The sequence below is a fragment of the Balaenoptera ricei genome, chromosome 10 (assembly GCF_028023285.1).
Source record: "Balaenoptera ricei isolate mBalRic1 chromosome 10, mBalRic1.hap2, whole genome shotgun sequence".
In the NCBI taxonomy this organism is placed as follows: domain Eukaryota; kingdom Metazoa; phylum Chordata; class Mammalia; order Artiodactyla; family Balaenopteridae; genus Balaenoptera; species Balaenoptera ricei.
The window spans coordinates 7,718,938-7,738,300 of NC_082648.1; the positions used below are offsets into that span (position 1 = coordinate 7,718,938).

A 19,363-nucleotide genomic window follows, 5' to 3' on the forward strand; every position below is an offset into this window, starting at 1 on the left:
CAGGAACTGGTTTTCTCCAGGGATAATGAAGAGAAAACCCCAAAGCTCCAAGGATCAGCCTGAATCGAATGTGGGGAAGAGCAGACAGGTTCTAACTTGGCCTCACCCTTTCCTCACCTAGGCCCCTTAAGAGCTGTATCAGGATCCCAAATCTCAGCAAAAGGACTGCTCTTCCAGCCAAGCCTTAGCAAGGCCAGACACTAAGATGCTATGTTGCTTATCTGTACTAGGGCAACCAACTGTCTTGGTTTGCTGGGACTTTTGCGGTTTTAGCACCCAATGTCCTGTGTCTCAGGAAACCCCTCAGTCTGGGCAAACCAGGATGGCTGGTCATTCAACCTTGTCTGTAGGCCACGGACTCAGCCAGCTGCCCTGTTACTTACTGCTACCAGGTTGCCAAGATCCTGCCAGAAGGCCAAGTGGGGAAACTGCTCCATTCCTTTGGCTCCCACCACCAGTCGCTGGTACAGGAACCCCCCGATGATATAGACAGCGATCAGCGATGCAAACCTGTTGAGGGAGAAAGACATCTATACTCAAAAACCAAGAAATAGTAAGACTCAGATACTAAAGATAACCTCTGTATTCATTGTTACCTGTTTCCTAAGCTGTGTTCCATAAAAACGAAAGGGAAAAGAAAAAGGGGGTGGTCAGTTGAATGAACAAGGGGGCTGGTAGGTCCTTAGAAAACCAATTAAGAGTGTCAGTCTGAGAAAACCAAAATGATCAGAATAAAATAAGACAGAGTTTGTGACTCTGACTTAGGGCTGAGAACAGTCACCATTAGATATACAACTCCATTTCTTTCAAAGTTCTAATAATCTAATGGCAGCGTATTAAAAACTGTCCAGCCCTCCAGCAGGGAAAAAACCCTACCTCCAAATGCAAATATTTATTGGGGACAAAACATTAAGTCATTTTTTTAAACTTGCACAGAGTTTAAAGAGGATTTTTTACAAATTATAGTATAACATATACATGTACACTATTTGTACCTATAGACCTCCAAGTAATTGTGGAGTTTAAAAAAAAAAAAGGTTTGGACTGATAAAGGAAAAAGTACTCACGTGACAAGTAAGATAGAACCCACGCTGAGGTGGGAGATCTCTGGGGAACAGGCCAGGCTGCTGTCTATCTCAAAGAGGTAGAAACAATCTTGGACTTTGCCTCGCTCCTCAAACACAGGGTTAAAGTTGTCCTGATGACAAGAGGACAGAACACAACATTTATGTTGTGTCTGACACCTGTCTGAAAAAAGCACAAACCCACAAAACCCCCAAAACATTTGCCTTCTCCTGGTTCAAAACCTTCTCTTCCATGTATGATGGAACACGGGTGCCTATGACTCAGGGAAAAGCTGAACTTCTCGTTTTATCTCCTCCGTCCCAATTATTTTGTTCCCTCTGGACAGTCTCTCCCACCTCAGGCCAGTCCTTTCATCTCCTCTCTAGGCTCCTAGGCCCCAGGGTGCCTCACCGCTAGGGTGTGTCGATTGCAGGAGATCATCACCACTGCCCGACGCTGCTCCTTGCCACAGTGACTGTCATATTCATCACCCCCTTTATAGATCAGCATGATCCAATTACCTGAGGAGGGACAAGGAAAATGGAGCTTCGGGGTGCGGGAAAAGCAGAGGCAGACCTGGGCACTGTGGTAGAGTGGAAGTGAGTTCAATGAAATTGGCTGTAATTAAAATAACCCTTTCAGGATGAGCTCTGTATATCAGAAACAGCAGCTAAACCTTGCTCCTTTATAACAGCTGTGTGTTCCCTTATTAAGACGACTAAGAATCAGACAGTCATACAAGAATAACCTTAATTTTCCACAAAAATTAAGGCAATTGATAGTGCAAATACAATTATGATCCATACCTTAATCATGACTCACATTTTCCAAATACCTGCTAACATCAAAAGAAGAGGTTCCATACAATTACTGGGTGGCAAGGGAAAGCCTAAGATCATAAAGTCGCCACAGATAAATTCAAAGTGGATGATTTTGAAGACTGGGGGGCATTTTTCCTTCTTTAGTATTTACTGTGTTCAAATTTCTTTTGCAAAGTATCATTTGATCGATAATCACGTGAGGTGAATCAGGTAAGGACTGTGCTTCCAATTTTGCATATGAGAAAACAAAATCAAAAAGGTGAAATGATTTTTCAAAGTCACAGGACAAATAAATATGAGCTGGATCAAAAATCCAGTCTTCTGACCCCTAGCCCCAAACTCTTGACGTTGTTTTTTATTATGTTATTTACAGGAGCAACAATGTGCAATGAATAATTTACTTATCTGCTTAAGGGAGGAAAACAGACCATAGTTGCTCACATAGTCCTTTCCAGCAATATGATTTTATGACTTCTGAGAAATATTATCAACATAACTCAACATGGTGGGGAAATTTTTGTAGACTGACTGGTTTGCAAAAAAGCTTGATCTCACTTTAAAACAAACACATAAACGTCCTGAGCCTTGGCTGTGGAGGAGCTGTGGAACTAGGTATCCTGTGGTTTGCAGGTGTCTCAGGTGAACTGAACCACACATACCGTATGGTATACACTGAAGAGACTGGGAAGGGCTGAGACATACAGGATTATCAGAGGGATCAACAGGGAGAATCTTACTTCCATTGAAGATCTGAGTCTTGTTGAGTCTCCCTACTACTGTCTCCTTCCCATTACTTTTGTTGATCTGCACCAGGCCTGCCCCAGAGGTGTGGTTGCCAGCTTCTCGGCACACCCGGAACATGTAGATATACACGTCTGTGCCCTGGCCCACGGTGCTCTCAAAGCTGTGAGGAGAAGTGAGAAGGAAGAAGACAGTTACAGCTGTCAGCCTTAGGAAGAGCAGTTTCCTTTTTAACAACAACAACAATGGCGCACTCAACTTATTTATCTGACGTCATGGCTAAACGTCCTAGTGAATAATATCTGTTGTATCATGAGATATCCATGACCCAGGCAGAACACCCTAACTGTTGATGATGACTGATTAAAATACAGCATCCAAGACAGCTAGTATTCTAGATATTTCTAGAATAATTGCTCTAGACTATGCTAAAACATTAGCTACTACATCCCCCTGAGTAAGGTCTACGTTCATGAGATACACCCTCCTTCCTTAAAGATTATCTTCAGATTTATATACCAGAAGATTCCCGACACTTATGATGACGCAGTAGGCCTAAATATGTTCATCTGATACTTCTAAATATCGAGGCATCAAATAATGCTTTTTAGTTCCTATGAGCTGGTTTCTTGGATCCAGTCTTGGAAACCGCTACTCTTCTGCATAAGGTACCTGCACACGGCTGCTGAACCGTGGGCTGAGCACGTGCTCTATATCATGAAGGAAAGCAAGACAGCACGGCCAAATAAGACTAATACTGCTAAAGTTCAGATTAGAACCGTCTCTCAGAGGAGGTTATGATACATGTATCCCCCCTATGTTTGGTAGTAATACTAAAATAAAATCAGTAAGAGGAGGAAGAGATTCTTTAATAAAGTTACCTCCTTAGGCCCATTAAGATTCTTCTCATTTACCTTTTGTTAAACAGCGGCGTCAGCCTCTTCAGTAGAGCCAACTCTTTCTCTGACTCTTTATCCTTTTCTCCTACCAGGTCGCATGTTTTTTCTTCGGTCTGCCAGGATTCTCTTACTGCCACAGCCAGCAGCAGCAGCAGGAGCAGGCCAGTTCTCCAGGAGCTGTAATGGGGGAACATCCTTTTGGGAGAGGGAGTGTGTGTGTTAGGGAAAGAGGCAGAGGATCGGGAGAGAAGGGAAAGAAAGAAAGCATATGAATGTGTCATAAATGAATGGTATTTTTTTAACCTTTTAATCTTCCACCCACCACCTATTATTTTACACTAGCCAGTTTTCTTCATTATTATGATGCTGGGCTTTATTTTCTTGTCTCCATTTCAAGTTCTGTTTTCCCCATTATTTAATATTCAGAATTGGAATCTTAAGTCTCCAGGTTTCTCTTTTTCTTTTTAAAACTTACTTCAAAAGCTTCTTCCTAGCTGACTCCCTTGCCTGACACCACTGGTCACCTCCTGTCCTTCTCGTGCTCCTTTCATGTGCATTCAACAAAGAGGACGGCATTGGCCTTGGTGAAGAGTTAGTGTCTACAGATTGTTGTTGAGATTTCTGCAAGGTGCGCACAAAAAAAGAATATCTAGACTTCTAAGCTGTATTGGGAGAAAAACACATTTTTGGTCCTAGAAACTGTCAGAAGAACCAATCTATGGCCTAGAGAATACTTAAGTGTGACCAATGAACAGTATTTTGATTATGCAGAAACTATAAGATTCTTTGGCGTATGCAACCAATATTACCTTTTAATATCCCTGTGCCAAGAGCACCTGTGTTAGGAAACCCATATATAGATATACATATATGTACGTATATACACACATGCACATATATATCTATCACCTGTGTCGGGAAACTATATATCAATCACTTTCAGTCTAATTCATAGGTAAGTTCTTCAGAACAAACTATGGGGCTGAGAAGAGGGAAAGGAAAGAACAAAAAGAATTAAATTATGACAGCCTGGTGGAGACATCCTTGCCTCTTTACCATTTGGTGAGAAATTAGATTGAGATGTCTCATTATTTAGAGTTCAATACTAGTTCATAAATACTGCTTAAACCAGTGGCCCTCCATAAGATAATACTCGAATTACAATTGACACTTGATAAGGGCTAGTTGGAAGTTATTAAGAAAGATGTAAAATAGAGAAAGAGACTTGAATACTTTGGGACCTAAGTCCTCATTTTAATATTCAGGAGCATCTAACAGTCTTTGTTCATATTCACCATAAGAATGATGAACAGAGATAAACACAGCCACAGCACCTAAAACTCGACATCTACCTGTTCTGATGTCTCACCTCTGAAAAATCATTCAATCATTTAAATGACAGGAAGAACAAAATTCACTAGGTCCAAATGAGTGGTTTGAATAAGTATTCCAAAACCCACCTCAGGCTCTACAAGTCATGAACCTCAAGAGTTTCTAGCTTCCAATTGCTGATGACTCTTGGGAATCATCACGTCACTTTACAATTTAGCAAATCCAATTCATCTGATGCTTGTACTGCTTTAGGAATGGAAACATGCGGCTCTGTTTCCCAAACTCATTTTCTTTTCTCTAATTCCATCTTTACACCCGGGATACACTGACTTACCCTTTCAAAAGAATTCACTTTGGTATCCATTAATGATCCCTTAGGCCATCGCTACTTGTTAATTTTATAACAGTATCACCAATTTTTCTGATACAAAGATTCAATTCTTCCAAACTTTTCTCACTTATGATAAAATGCTTCCATACTACAAGTCTGGACTTCGGTTTGAATACTCTTTTAAAGTCCTCTAATTCTTTGTCATGCTGGGCTACTGACTCCACTGCATTTTTAGCATATAAAACTTAAAACAGGCAGAACTTAATGGGTACTAATAGGTACCTGAATAAATTTTCTCCACTCTCCTAAACAAACTTACGGTTCTTTTTTTGTATGTCTGATCTCATTTATTTGTTACTCTTAGAACATCTCGTTTTTGACTGGACTCAGACTTAGAGGTAGAAGCTCTCAGAGGACAGCCTCCGTCTCTTGGCAATCTGTTCCTGGTGTTCTTCTTTGGCCTCCTTCATTCTCTTGGCCAAGAGTTTAGCATATTCTGCAGCCTCTTCCTTATTTTCTTGGTATGCTGTTTCTTCAGAGCAATATGCTGACATTTGTGCTGCAGAACACGTGGAGTAACAAGACGCTGAGTCTTGTGTGCTTTGGTCCTAGGTTTCTTACCTTCTTTGTTTAGGGGTCCTCTCACAATATACTGGCGGACATAGAGAGAGACTGAAAAGTTTGTGGATTCTGCTAGCTCTTTTGGGCCCCAGCTGACGAGGCGAAGTTGTATCTGTGAGTCCAGGAATATGCTTCTCCCCTTTTTCCACTATGACCAAATTGAGAACACTCAGATTGGCATCCACAGTGCAACCCCGTACAGATTTGTGCTTTCTTTCTCCAGTCCTCCTTAGTCTGTAACAGGAATGCCCCTTACCCAGTAGCGGGTAGACTCTACCATGGGTCCAGACACCTGCTTCATGGGGAAAACCTTGTTTGTTGTTCCCACCGATTCAGAACACATAACCCTTCCATTCTTCACCCAGAGCATCAGCGGCAACTTCTGTGGCCATATGCTTCTCACAAAAGGTATGAAGTTTTTGTTCATCATCCACTTCAGTGAGTCTCTGGCAGCCATTGGCTGGGAAAGAGATGTTCAACTTCATCCTGAAGTGGCCAACCGCCTCTGAGGCACCATGATACAGAGCTAAACGAACTTACATTTGACATTCTTTTTTTAAAGTTTATTTTATTTATTTATTTTTGGCTGTGTTGGGTCTTCATTACTGCGCGTGGGCTTTCTCTAGTTGCAGTGAGCGGGGGCTACTCTTTGTCGCGGTGCGCGGGCTTCTCATTGCGGTGGCTTCTCTCGTTGCAGAGCATGGGCTCTAGGTGCGTGGGCTTCAGTAGTTGTGGCGCACCGGCTTAGTTGCTCCGTGGCCATGTGGGATCTTCCCGGACCAGGGATCGAACACATGTCCCCTGCATTGGCAGGCGGATTCTTAACCACTGCGCCACCAGGGAAGTCCCACATTTGACATTCCGTTTCCCACATTCCACTAGGGCAACCAATACTTGGGAAGTCATCTCCCCGACTTGGTGTACTCCAAACATGAATTCATTGTAGTAATGTTAATAAGGTGTTTCCATAGAATAAGTATAGCCAGCCACAAAGTCTGAGGCCCCCATAAACACATACAAAGCATCAATAGGAAACACTTAATAGAGTGCTTGCCTTTTGCTAGGCATTTAACATACATTAACGAATTAAGCCTTATAAAAACCCTATGCAGTAAATACAATGACTGTCCTTATTTTACAGAGGAGAAAACTAGACACAGCTAGTGGAGTGACACAGACAGTGCAGCTCTGAGCTCATGGTCTACACTTAACCATTCCTTTCACACTAAGTTTTTGGGGGATCAGAGTAGGCAGCCAAAGTCTTGCTTTCATTTTGACAAAGCAAGAAGGGGAAGTGACCCCTCACACAGTTCACTAAACAGGAGGCGGAATAAAGAACTCAGACCTCAAACTCCTACCTTCTCTAAATTAACTCACTGCTCCACACAACTTGACCAGCTGACTAAAATGAAATAAGAGGCTCCTTTTATTAGATTGATTAAGCATGACATTTTCTTTATATTCTCTCAGGACCCAATTTGAAATTTCAACTTTCTGTGCTTTCAATATTCTTTTATCCAGGACCATTTTCTGGAGGGATGCTCACACAGAAGGCTGTGTTCTTTGGCTTCAAAGTTAGTTCCTTATCTGTTAACAGTTGATGATTTCTTTTCCCAAATTAGAACAAAGACTCTCACAAAACTGGGAAAGGATGAAGGGCTGAACACCCTGCAGTCAGCATTAGTTGAGTTGAACTAGCTTTCCTTTAATTATTCGTTCAAAAAGATAGGAGATAAAAAGAGATATATTCTTCTCTTTCCTGCTTAAGGTTTGGCTACATTTGAGCTGCTTCTCTTTGATTCAGTGGCATATGCTCTAAGTGCTTTATCTAGATTATGTTCGTCAATCTTCACAACCCAGAAAAGTAGGTATAATTTCTCCCATTTTACAGATGAGGAAACTGATTCCTACAGAGCTTAAGTTACTTGCCTTAGGTTATCCAAGTATTAAACATGTATGAAGTTATTAGTAAGGCAACTTGAATGAGTCATGGTATAAAGCTATTTTCTGATAAATAAAGGAGTGCAAAAATGTATTGGTAAGAGTATGAAATCCAAGGGCTGGGTAGTTCCTTTTTACATCTAATTGTGCTACAATTAGATTCTCAAGGTGCAAGACTTTGTCCGAGATACTTTGGAAACAAGCGGCAGGACTTAAAGATTTTGAAGAATCCCTTTCAATTTTCTTGTTCTACAACGATAGATCCATACGGTTAAGGCTAAAAAATTCTCCTCCAATGGGATGACCAATGACTAAGCCAGGAATTGGGAAGCACTTTACATCACTGGGCCTCTGTACCACGCACTTCCCCCGCTCCTTAAGACTAGCCATGACCATTTTCTGTTTTTCGGTGGAATTTCTACTTTCTTCTCTCTGGCTCATTTCTGATGCGACGGCCCTTATCTCCTGTCTCCAGCAGCCCACACTTTCAGAAGAGCAGCCCTAACTAGCTGAACCACCCAAGGTTGAAAAGCCTTAAGGAAGCAGCTCTATGGCCCAAGGGCGGAAGCTCCCTCCAAAGAGGAACGCAAATCCCTCTATTGGCGACTCTTCGTACCATACACTCATCTCCCTCAAACTTCTTCCAAGCTTCCAGACATTTGCGTCCCGTCTAGTTTCCCGACTTTCCAAATGCTTAGGGCCATACCCTCTACAAATGATGCCACCTGACCTCCCTCTACGATGCGGGCCAAAATCCCGTCTACGGGTATCCAGTAACACCTCGAACGGACTCCAGACTTAGCGACCTTCCTTTCCCTGCCTTCCAAACTCTGGTCTTGGAGATCCTTTCTCCCTTGGCGACTCTGTAACTCCCCAACCTTACGCCTCCGCCTTTCTACCCTCAGGCTCCTTAGCTGGATTTTTGGGCTAGAACCCGGGCCAAGGGAGACTTAGCGATCCCGGCCCCCGTCACAGCCACGAGGCGTGAGCGCTCTCCAGCCCACTCCTCCTCCACGCCCCTCATACTCACGTGTCACGGGCAAAGGGAGCAGCCACAGCTCAGAATCCCCGGCCGAGTACCTGCTCGCGGCTGGGAGACAGGACCAGAGAGGGGTCGGCCGCAGACCCCGGTTCCAGAGCTCGCGGCAGAGCCAGCGACCCCACGAGCGCCTCGCTACGCTCCACTCCGGGAACCGGAAACAGGAAGTGCCGGGCGGCCGCTGGGCAACTGCTCCTCCCACTAGACCCCGCGGCATGTCACCGTAGAACCCTTTCGCCCCTTTCCCCTTCCCGGCCTCTCAGATCATCCCGGACGCTGATTGGCCAGGACCGTGGGCGTTAGGCTCCGCCCTCGCGGCATCAACTCCAATCCCTATCGAGATTTGCAAGTTTAGTTCCACCTTTGGGGGTCGCCTTTCTACTGACTGGGGTGCCAGACTCCCACCTCTTGGCCTCTCGGCTCGGGCCCCTGTCACGCGGGGTCACGCGGGGGTCACGCGCGGTCAGGCGCCAGGCTCGCTCCCTGGTAGGTTGGACCGGAGGGCGGCGGAAGTGGAAATGCGGGGCGGGGCCCGATCCGCAGGCCGCAGCGGGAGCTGTAGTTCTCGAGCTGGTTGCTGCCTCAGGACGTCTGCCGCCTGAGGGGGACGCTGGTTCGCTGTGTGCTGGCCCCGAGTCGCGTTGTCCCTAGAGGATAGTGGAGAGCGACTGGGTCGTGGTCCTCCTGGCTTTCTTACCGTCACTTTTGTTCTTTACGTCCTGTCTCCGGTTTAGCACCTTGAGGTGCGGCAGGGGTTACTATTCCAGTTAGCCTTATCATCCCTCCGGCATTTTGTTTGATAAACACTATGCAACCACTTCTGCTGACCGAGACAAGTCAATTTTTGGTCTTTGCGCCTTTGCTAAGATCCTTTGCGGTGTCTCTCACATGTGGCGTCTTAGCCGCGTGTGGAAGTCCTACCCGTTCATAGAACTCGGTTCAGAGGCGCCTGTGACTCCTGGACTCACCCTCTTCAGCTGGAACCGTTTCGTCCTCCCAGTGCCCGCTGGCTGCTCGCACCTGGCTTTAGTCTGGTTTCTTTCTGCTTTGATTCCTCCGTTGCATTTGCGTGTGCCTCCCACCGTCTCCTCGGATGGGGACTGGATTTTGCTTCCTCCTTGTGCTCACCAGAGTTAGAACAGCGTTTTGAATCGAATAATAATAGAAGCTGACGCTGTGAGAAGCCCGCCCTGTTGTACGTGCTTTAAACGAGTATCAACTCACTTCACCTTCACGACCAGCTTACTGAGGAGGTATCTTATCCCCATTTTACAGATGAATAAATTAAAGGCGACAGGGGCTAAGGGACTTACCCCGGGCCCCACAGCTACTAAGTTATGGAGTCAGTATTCCGGCTCCATCATTTAGGGATAAGTTAGTTATATAGGGTGTGTATACAGTCCAGAGTTCATGCTCTCGACACTGCGTTATACTGACTCTAGGATCCTGCATTTGTTTATTAACTGGTACGTTCAATTCAGGCTAGGTGGTATATTTGGGTTGGGTTTGGATGTGTCTTCAAGTAAAAAATACGAAAATTGAAAGATGAGTTGCTTTCTAATAATAAAAGTAACTTGTCTACGGACACATACACACTACTATATATAGATTAGATAACTAATAAGAATCTACTGAACGGCACAGAGAACTCTATTCAATACTCTGTAATGACCTATATGGGAAAAGAATCTAAAAAAAGAGCGGATATACGTGTGTCTATAACTGACTCACTTTGCTGTACAGCAGAAACTAACACAATGTAAATCAACTGTACTCCAATAAAAATATTAAGTAAGCGGTTGTAGGAGGTTCCTAAAATCAAATGTTGAGGCTGCCTCCTCTTTAGTATATGCAGAAAAGGGAAGGGTGCTTGAAAGAAAGGGTGCTTTGAATGCTTGCTTCAATTCATGGCTTTTTGTGAAAATTGTCCCAGACCTGCTCTTTTGTCGACTCTGAGGTGGGAGCTCTGTTGGGAATGCCTTTTTTAACCTCTCAAGAGCTTTGTCCTGGGTGAGTTTTTTGTTACAGGTTTTGCTGTGGTTTCACTGTCGAATACACTCTACCTGCTCACGTTTTCTGATCTGCTTAGCAATCTTTTGATATTTGTTTGGTAGTTTCTCAGTCCCATTATGCATGTATTCAATTTGCCATCTTGAACTAGATTTCAATTTTGAACTTTTATTGATGCCCTCCTTTAAAAAATGATCATATTTAACATATTTCCAGGACTAAATATATTTTTGGTTTTGGTAATTTTCAATTTTAATATATCAATAAATTAAAAATTTTAGAAAAGATGCAAGAAGAGTACAAAGAACTCTTGTATACACTCTACCTAGATTTGCCAAGTATTTACATGTTGCCCCATTTGTTTTACTGGTCTCTCTCTCTCCCCCCCCCCCATCCTCCCTACACATACACACACACACACACACACACACACACACACACACACACACTTTTATTTTGAACAATTTGAGGGTAAGTTCCCCATTACCACTAAGTACATTATGTGTATTTCCTAAGAATAAAGGCATTCTTACATTACCACAGTATAATTATCAAAATTAGGAACTATAGCACTTTTTTACCCTTTCCCAACCACAGAAGCAAAGCCAGAGTCACACACTGCGATTAGTTGTCATTTTTCTTTATCTTACTTGACCTTGAAATTTGGAAAAGTACAGGTCACTTATTTTGTAGAATGTCTCTCATTTTGGTTTGGTCTGATGTTGCCTCCTGATTTAGGGATGCATTTCTTGATAGGACTAAGAGGGAAATAATGATCCTGTATCACTCAGCATCCAATCAGAAGACAGATACCACATGAGTGATTTTAAGGAAAAATTTAGTATAAAGAATTGTTTTTTAGTAAAAAATAATTACTAAAAGGGGTAAGAGAGGACTGTAAGTTACACACAAGTCTTATAGAAGTAGGAACTACAAAATGCAGCTACTACCTTGAGGGCTGAAGATGGGTTAACAAGGAAGTAACTTAGAAACTTAAAGGAAGTGCTACCTTTCCACCCACAGGGGAGAGATTCAGACCTCTGAAGAAAGGGTGTGGTTCCTGCCACAGGAACATGCAGCCCACTGATGAGGTGAGAGAAAAAGTGCTGGAGGCTGTGGGTCACTGCGTCACTGTTGAACTGTCAGTGGGAGCCTCTTCATGGTGGCTTCTTTGGACTTGTCCCCATCATTTTTTGAGCAGTTCTTTACTTTTGGGCACATAGATGTTCCATGTGGATCTTGAACTTTTCTTACCCTAGAATCAGTCATATCTCGAAGATGGCCTGGTTCCTTTTAGTGGAGAAGGGTATTGAGAAACCAAGATCTGATTACAGTGTGTGTTTATTGCTACTTGTGTGTCCTTGCTTTGGTCCCTCTCAGCAGACAGTTAGGAAATCTATATATCTTTCCAAGAGTGGGAAATCAGCTCCCATTATATTCAATATATTTATATGTTTGTTCACACATGAGAAAACACTGGAAGTAATTTTACTGGAAGTAAAGCAAGCCTACTAATTAGAGTTCAATGTTTGTTTAAAGTTTCATTTTTTGTTGTTGAGGTAAAATGTATAAATCATGAAATTCACAACGCTTTTTAAAATTTATTTATTTATTTATGGCTGTGTTGGGTCTTCGTTGCTGCACGCGGGCCTTCTCTAGTTGTGGCGAATGGGGGCTCCTCTTCCTTGTGGTGCGCGGGTTTCTCATTGCTGTGGCTTCTCTTGTTGCGGAGCATGGGCTCCAGGCACGCGGGCCTCAGTAGTTGTGGCACATGGGTTCAGTACTTGTGGCTCGTGGGCTCTAGAGCGCAGGCTCAGTAGTTGTGGTGCACAGGCTTAGTTGCTCTGCGGCATGTGGGATCTTCCCGGACCGGGGCTTGAACCCGTGTCCCCTGCATTGGCAGGCAGATTCTTGACCACTGTACCACCAGGGAAGTCCCGCAACTCTTAGGTATAGAATTCAGTGAATCTTGACAAATGCGTCATAATTGTAACCTCCCTCTAATCAAGACTTAGCAGATTTTCATCACCCAAGAAAATTTCCTCATGCCCTTTTCCAGTCATTCTCCTAGGCCTAGAGGCAACTATTGCTCTGAAATTTTTACCATAGATTAATTCTGTCTCTTCCAGAATTTCATATAAAATTGAATCATATACTATGTTTGGTTTCTTTCACTCAATATGATGTCTGTGAGGTTCTGTTGTTGCATATATAAGTAACAAGGTTTTTCTCTTTTTTTGGCTGGATAGTATTATATTGTATGAATATTTCACAACTTGTTGATCTATTCTTTTGATGGGCATTTAGGTTGTATCTATGTTTTCTTCCAAGAAGCTTTATAGTTTTAGCTTTTATGTTTGTATCTGTAATCAGTTTTTTAAAGTTTTTTTTTTTAATATTTATTTTGTTTATTTGGTTGTGCTGGGTCTTAGTCGTAGCAGCTGGGCTCCTTAGTTGTGGCTCACGGGCTTCTTAGTTGTGGCATGCGAACTCTTAGTTGCAGCATGCATGTGGGATCTAGTTCCCTGACCAGGGATCAAACCTGGGCCCCCTGCATTGGGAGCACAGAGTCTTAACCTCTGCGCCACCAGGGAAGTCCCTGTAATCAATTTTGAATTAATTTTTTTGTATTGTTGAGGTAGGGTCGAGGTCAGTTTTTTTCCCACATGGATGTATAGGTCTTCCAGTAATGTTTGTTCACTTTTCTTTCTCCCTTAAGTTGCTTTGGAACTTTGTTGAAAATCAGTTGACTATATACATGTGATTCTGTTTCTGGACTTAATTCTGTTCCATTGATCTCTTTGTTCATTATTATGCCAACAACACACTGTCTTGATTCTTCTAGCTTTATAAGTATTGAAGTAAGTTAGTGTAAATCTTCCTTGTTTTTTCAAGATTGTTTTGGCATTTCCATAAATATGTTTAGAATCAACCTGTCAATTTCTATTTTAAAAATCTTGCTGGAATTATAATTGGGATTAATGTGAATCTAAAGGTAAATTTGAGGAAAATTGACATTTTAACAAAGTTGAATTTTACAATCCATGGATAGGATACATTCCCTATTTATTTAGGTCTTATCTAATTTCTTTCAGCTATATTTTATAGTTTTCAGTGTAGAGGTCTTACATGTCATTTGTTACATTTATTCCCAAGTACTCATATTTTGATGCTTTTATAACTGAAAATATTGTGAAAATTTTTTTTTACTAATGTTTGCTAGTAGTGTATAAAAATGCAGTTGATTTTTGTATTTTGACCTATATCCTGTAACCTTGCTAAATTTACTTATTTTGGCAGTTGCTTCTTTCTTTTGAACTTCTGGCCATCATGGTGTAGCTGGGACTGGATTTATTTTCTCATCTGAAACAACTGGGAAACGAAAATATATGAAACAGTGGTTTTCAGATACTGGACAACAGGCAGTACAAGACAGTAATTCCTGAGAGAAGGAAAATAAGGTGAGCCCCTGCTTACCCCTGCTGACAGTTGCCTCTGCTTACTAATTCTTGCCAAAAAGCAAGCCTCAAAAGGATCAAACTGGTACCAAGTAACTTAACTGTGTCCAATAACAAAAGCCAACAATTTTGAAAAGAGCTCAAGACAATTTGGCACCAACAGCATAAAATTCACAATGTCTGGAATCCAGCAAAAGATTATCAGGCATGCAAAGGAGGCAAATATAACCCATAACCAGGAGAAAAATCAGTCATTAGAAACTGAACCAGAAATGACAAAGATGAAAGAATTTGCAGAAAGGATGTTAGAATAGCTATTATAAATACACTTCATATGTTCAGTAGATAAGAGGAAAATTGAACATTATAAAGAGAAAAAGGCAAGATATTTAAAAAATAAACCAAATTATGCTTCCACAGATGAGAAATACAATATCTGAAACGATGCAATGAAAATATACTGAATGGAATCAACAGTAGACTAGAAACTACAGAAGGAAAGGTTAATTAAAAAAAAATTTATTTATTTATTTATTTATTTATTTTTGCTGCATCGGGTCTTAGTTGCGGCATGCAGAATCTTCGCTGGGTCTTACGGAATCTTTTGTTGCAGCACACGGGCTTCTCTCTAGTTGTGGTGAGTGGGCTCCAGAGTGTGTGGACTCTGTAGTTGCAGTGTGCAGGCTCTCAAGTTGTGGCACATGGGCTTAGTTGCCCCGTGACATGTGGGGTCTTAGTTCCCCGACGAGGGATTGAACCCGTGTCCCCTGCATTGGAAGGCAGATTCTTAACCACTGGACCACCAGGGAAGTCCCAGGAAAGTTAATTAACTTGAAGACATATCATTAGAAAATATCCAAAATAAACACATGAGGAAAAAAGACCCTCCCCCTCCAAAAAAACCAAAAAAAACCCAGAACTTCAGTTACTTATGGTACAATATCAAGCAATCTAATATATTTAAAATTAAAGCTTCAGAAAGAGGACAGAAAATATATTGGCCAAAATTTTTCAGAATTTGATGAAAACTATAAATTTACAAATCAGAGATACTCAATGAATATCAAGCAGAAGAAACATGGAGACACATTATTATCAAGCTGTTGAAAATCAGTGATAAATAGAACATCCTAAAAGCAGCCAGAGGGGAAAAAAACACAGTGGCATAGTTCACATCAGAAACTATGCAAGTCAGACAAAATTAGACACCTGTAAAGTACTTTTGTGGGGGAGGAGAACCCTGTCAACCTAGAATTGCTGATGGCACAGTGGTTAAGAATCTGCCTGCCAATGCAGGGGACATGGGTTCAAGCCTTGGTCCGGGAAGATCTCACATGCCACGGAGCAACTAGGCCTGTGCGCCACAACTACTGAGCCCGTGTGCCACAACTACCGAAACCTGTGTGCCTAGAGCCAGTGCTCCGTAACAAGAGAAGCCACCATAGTGAGAAGCCCATGCACTGCAACGAAGAGTAGCCCCTGCTCACTGCAACTAGAGAAAGCCCACGTGCAGCAATGAAGACCCAACGCAGCCAAAAATAAAAATAAATAAATTTAAAAAAAAATGAAGGCAAATTAAAATTTTTTTCGGATGAACAAAAGATGAGGAATTCATTGCAAACAGACCACTAAAATACATATTAAAGGAAGTTCTTCTTCCAGAAGGAAAATTATACCACATGGGAATTTAGAATTATGTAAGGAAATGAAGAACTTTAGCGATGATAAATATGAGTATAAATATAAAACACTTTTGTTCTAATTTTAAAAGATACCTTTAAAAGATTAATGCCTGGTTAAAAGAAAAATATTAACAATCTATTGTGGAATTTATAACGTAGGTAGAAGTAAAATGTTTGACAATGGCCAGGGAGAGGGAGAGAAAGTATACTATTGTAAGGTTCATTTGATATACATGAAGTGGTATAATATTATTTGGAGGAAGAATGTGATTAAAGATATAATGGAGACTCTAGAGCATCAAAAAAAAGAAAAAGAAAAAAGAAAGAAAAAGAAAAGGGAGTTCCCTGGTGGCCTAGTGGTTAGGATTCTGGGCTTTCACTGCCATGGTCCAGGTTCAATCCCTCGTCAGGGAACTGAGATCCCGCAAGCCACATGGAGCAGCCAAAAAAATTAAAAAAGGAAAGAAGGAATGAAGGGAGAAGGAAAAGAGGAAACAAGGAAAGAGAAAGTTATAACTGATATACCAATAAGGGAGATAAAATGGAATCATAAAAGACATTCAATTTTATAAAAAAGATCAGGAAAATAGGGAAAAAATGAACAAAATAAATTAAACACATAAATAGCAAGATAGTAGATATAAGGTTACCTATAATGATAATCACATGATCTAAAATGGCCTAAATACTCCAATTAAAAGGCAGAGATTATCAGATTAGATAAAAGAAAAAAAGTAAGACCCAAGTATATGCTTTCTGGGAAAACAAACAAACAAAAAATAAATAAAAGGATGGAAATAATTATACCATGCAAACACTAATCCAAAAAAAGCTAGAATGCCTATATTAATTAGACAAAGTAGATTTTAGAACAAGGAATATTACCATGGATAAAGAGGGACATTTCTTAAGGATAAAAGAATCAGATCATCAAGAGGACACGTGTTTGTAGCTAATAACAGCTTTAAAATACGTGAAGCAAAATCTGAGAGAATTTGAGAGAAAAAGACAAATAGACAATTATAGTTGGAGATTTCAATATCCTCTTCTCATAATTAACATAGTCAGAAAATCTGCAGTGATATAGGAGACTTGAACAGCACCATCAACTAACTTGACTAATTGACATTAATTCGCTTGCCACCCCTTCTGTGAATAAAGTTTTATTGGAACACAGACACACATACTTGTTTATATTTATCCGTGTCTGCTTTTGTACTATAATGGCTGAGTTGAGTACTTGTGAGAAGACCATATTGCCAGAAAAGCCTGAGATATTTACTATGTGGCCTTTTACAGAAAATGTTTTCTGACCCCTGACCTAGATGAAAAGAACAAATTTATTGAAAGACACAAACTACTGAGGTTTACTCAAGAAAAAATACATAATTGAATATCTCACTATCCATTAAATAAATTGAATTTATAGTTAAAAGCTTCCCATAAAGAAAACTTTAGGCCCAGATGGCTTCACTGGTAAATTCTACTATCTTTTGATCTTTTATTTATTATTCTTGTCTAGTTCTTTCTGTACAGTGTTGAATAGAAATGGTAAAATTAGACATTCTTGCTTTGTTCTTGGAAAAACCACACTTTGTCATGATGAATTACCTCTTTTATGTTCTTCTGGATTTGATTTGCTGATAGTTTTTTTGTTTGTTTTTTTTTTAAGGATTTTGATGTCTATATTTATGAGGGTTGGGGTCTGTAATTTACGTACTTGTAATTTTTTCTCAGGGTCATGATGGCCTCCTAAAATAAGTTGGAGGGTGTACTTTCATTTTCTGTTTTCTGAAGGGATTGTGTTATTTATTCCATAAAGTTTGATGTAATATGCTGTTTGAAGTCGTCTGAACATGAAGCTTTCTTTTTCTTTCTTTTTTTTAAATTGAATTATAGTTGATTTACAATGTTGTGCCAGTCTCTACTGTACAGCAAAGTGACTACAAAACAGAAGCTTTCTTTTTTTAAAATTAAATTTAAATTTTTATATTATTTTTTAATTAATTTTTTTTATTGGAGTAGAGTTGATTTACACTGTTGTGTTAGTTTCTGTTGTACAGCAGAGTGGGTCAGTTACACATATATGCACTCTTTTTTTAGATTCTATTCCCATATAGGTCATTACAGAGTATTGAATAGAGTTCCCTCTGCTGTACAGTAGGTTGTTTTTAGTTATCTATTTTATATATAGTAGTGTGTATATGTCAATCTCAATATCCCAATTTATACCCCCCCCTTCACCCTTGGTAAACAGAAGCTTTCTTAATGGGAAGGTTTGTACTAACAAATTCAATTTTTTGAGTGAAAAGAGAGTTATTCAAAAATTTCTTCTTGTGTCAGTTTGGTAAATTATGTTTTCCAAGGAATTTTTCCATTTTATCTACATTGTTAAATTTATTGGTATATAGATATAATATTCCTTTATTATCCTTTTAATGTCTTTAAAATCTATAGAGATATACTCTCTTTATTCTTGATATTCATAATTTGAGCCCTCTCTGTTTCTTGATCAGTCTTGTTAAAAGTTTATCAATCAGTAATCTTATCAAAGAACCAAATTTTGGCTTTGTTAATTTTTCTATTGCTTGGTTTTTAAAAATTTTATTGATTTCAGATTTTAAAATTCTGATCTGCTTACTTTGGTTTTAATTTGCTCTTCTTTTTCTATCTTCTTAAACTTGATTGTTTATTTAAAATCTTTCTACTTTTGTATTCATTTAAAGCTATAACATTCCCTCCAAGCCTCTGTTTTAGCTGTGTTCTACAAATTTTTCTATTGTGTTTTTATAATAATTTAGTTTGATATATTTTCTAATTTTCACCCATGTATTATTTAGAAATGTGTGTATTTTTTTTAGATGTACAAAAAGTCATCTTAATTCTTCTAAGAGAACTTAATTTTCTGTTTTTTTCCCCTTTTAAATTATTTTTATTATTATATCAATGGAAAAGTCTCAGGTTAAAAATAGTGGATTTTTAACACTACTCTCTAACACTTTAATTTTTTATATTTATTTTTTTGAGATATAATTGACATATAACAATTGTATTAGTTTTGGGTGCACAGTGTATGATTTGATACATGTATACAATTTGAAATGATTACCATAATAAGTTTACTTAACATTCATTACCACACAGTTACAATTTGTTTTTCTTGTATTGAGAACTTTTACAATTTACTCTCTTAACAACTTGTAAGTATATAATACAATATTGTTAACTATAGTCACCATTCTGTATATTACATCTGCAGGACTTCCTTGTAACTGGTAGATTGTACCTTTTGACTACCTTCACTCATTTCCCCCATCTCTACTCCCCACCTCTGGCAATCCCCAACCTGTTCTCTATATCTATGAGTTCGGGTTTCTTTTTTCTTTAGATACCACATGTAAGTGAGATCATACAGTATTTGTC

General features: G+C 40.1%; 1 protein-coding gene and 1 pseudogene across 3 annotated transcripts in view; both read right to left on the reverse strand.

The window, feature by feature from the left end:
- M6PR (mannose-6-phosphate receptor, cation dependent) overlaps positions 1-9,606 on the reverse strand; it is an 11,342-nt gene extending 1,736 nt beyond the window's left edge. Inside the window, exons 1-7 of one of the 3 annotated variants that reach the window (XM_059935279.1) lie at positions 8,782-9,606; positions 4,002-4,147; positions 3,542-3,721; positions 2,624-2,790; positions 1,477-1,586; positions 1,068-1,198; positions 384-510 (exon numbers count right to left, since the gene is read on the reverse strand). In XM_059935279.1, coding sequence (XP_059791262.1) covers positions 384-510; positions 1,068-1,198; positions 1,477-1,586; positions 2,624-2,790; positions 3,542-3,721; positions 4,002-4,102 — 816 coding nt within the window. In that variant the 5' untranslated portion in view covers positions 4,103-4,147; positions 8,782-9,606. The remainder of the gene's footprint in view (positions 1-383; positions 511-1,067; positions 1,199-1,476; positions 1,587-2,623; positions 2,791-3,541; positions 3,722-4,001; positions 4,148-8,781) is intronic. The other 2 variants (XM_059935282.1, XM_059935280.1) reach the window with 2 other exon arrangements.
- LOC132372983 (small ribosomal subunit protein eS6-like) lies at positions 4,180-8,757 on the reverse strand (annotated as a pseudogene).
- Positions 9,607-19,363: the final 9,757 nt, after the last annotated feature.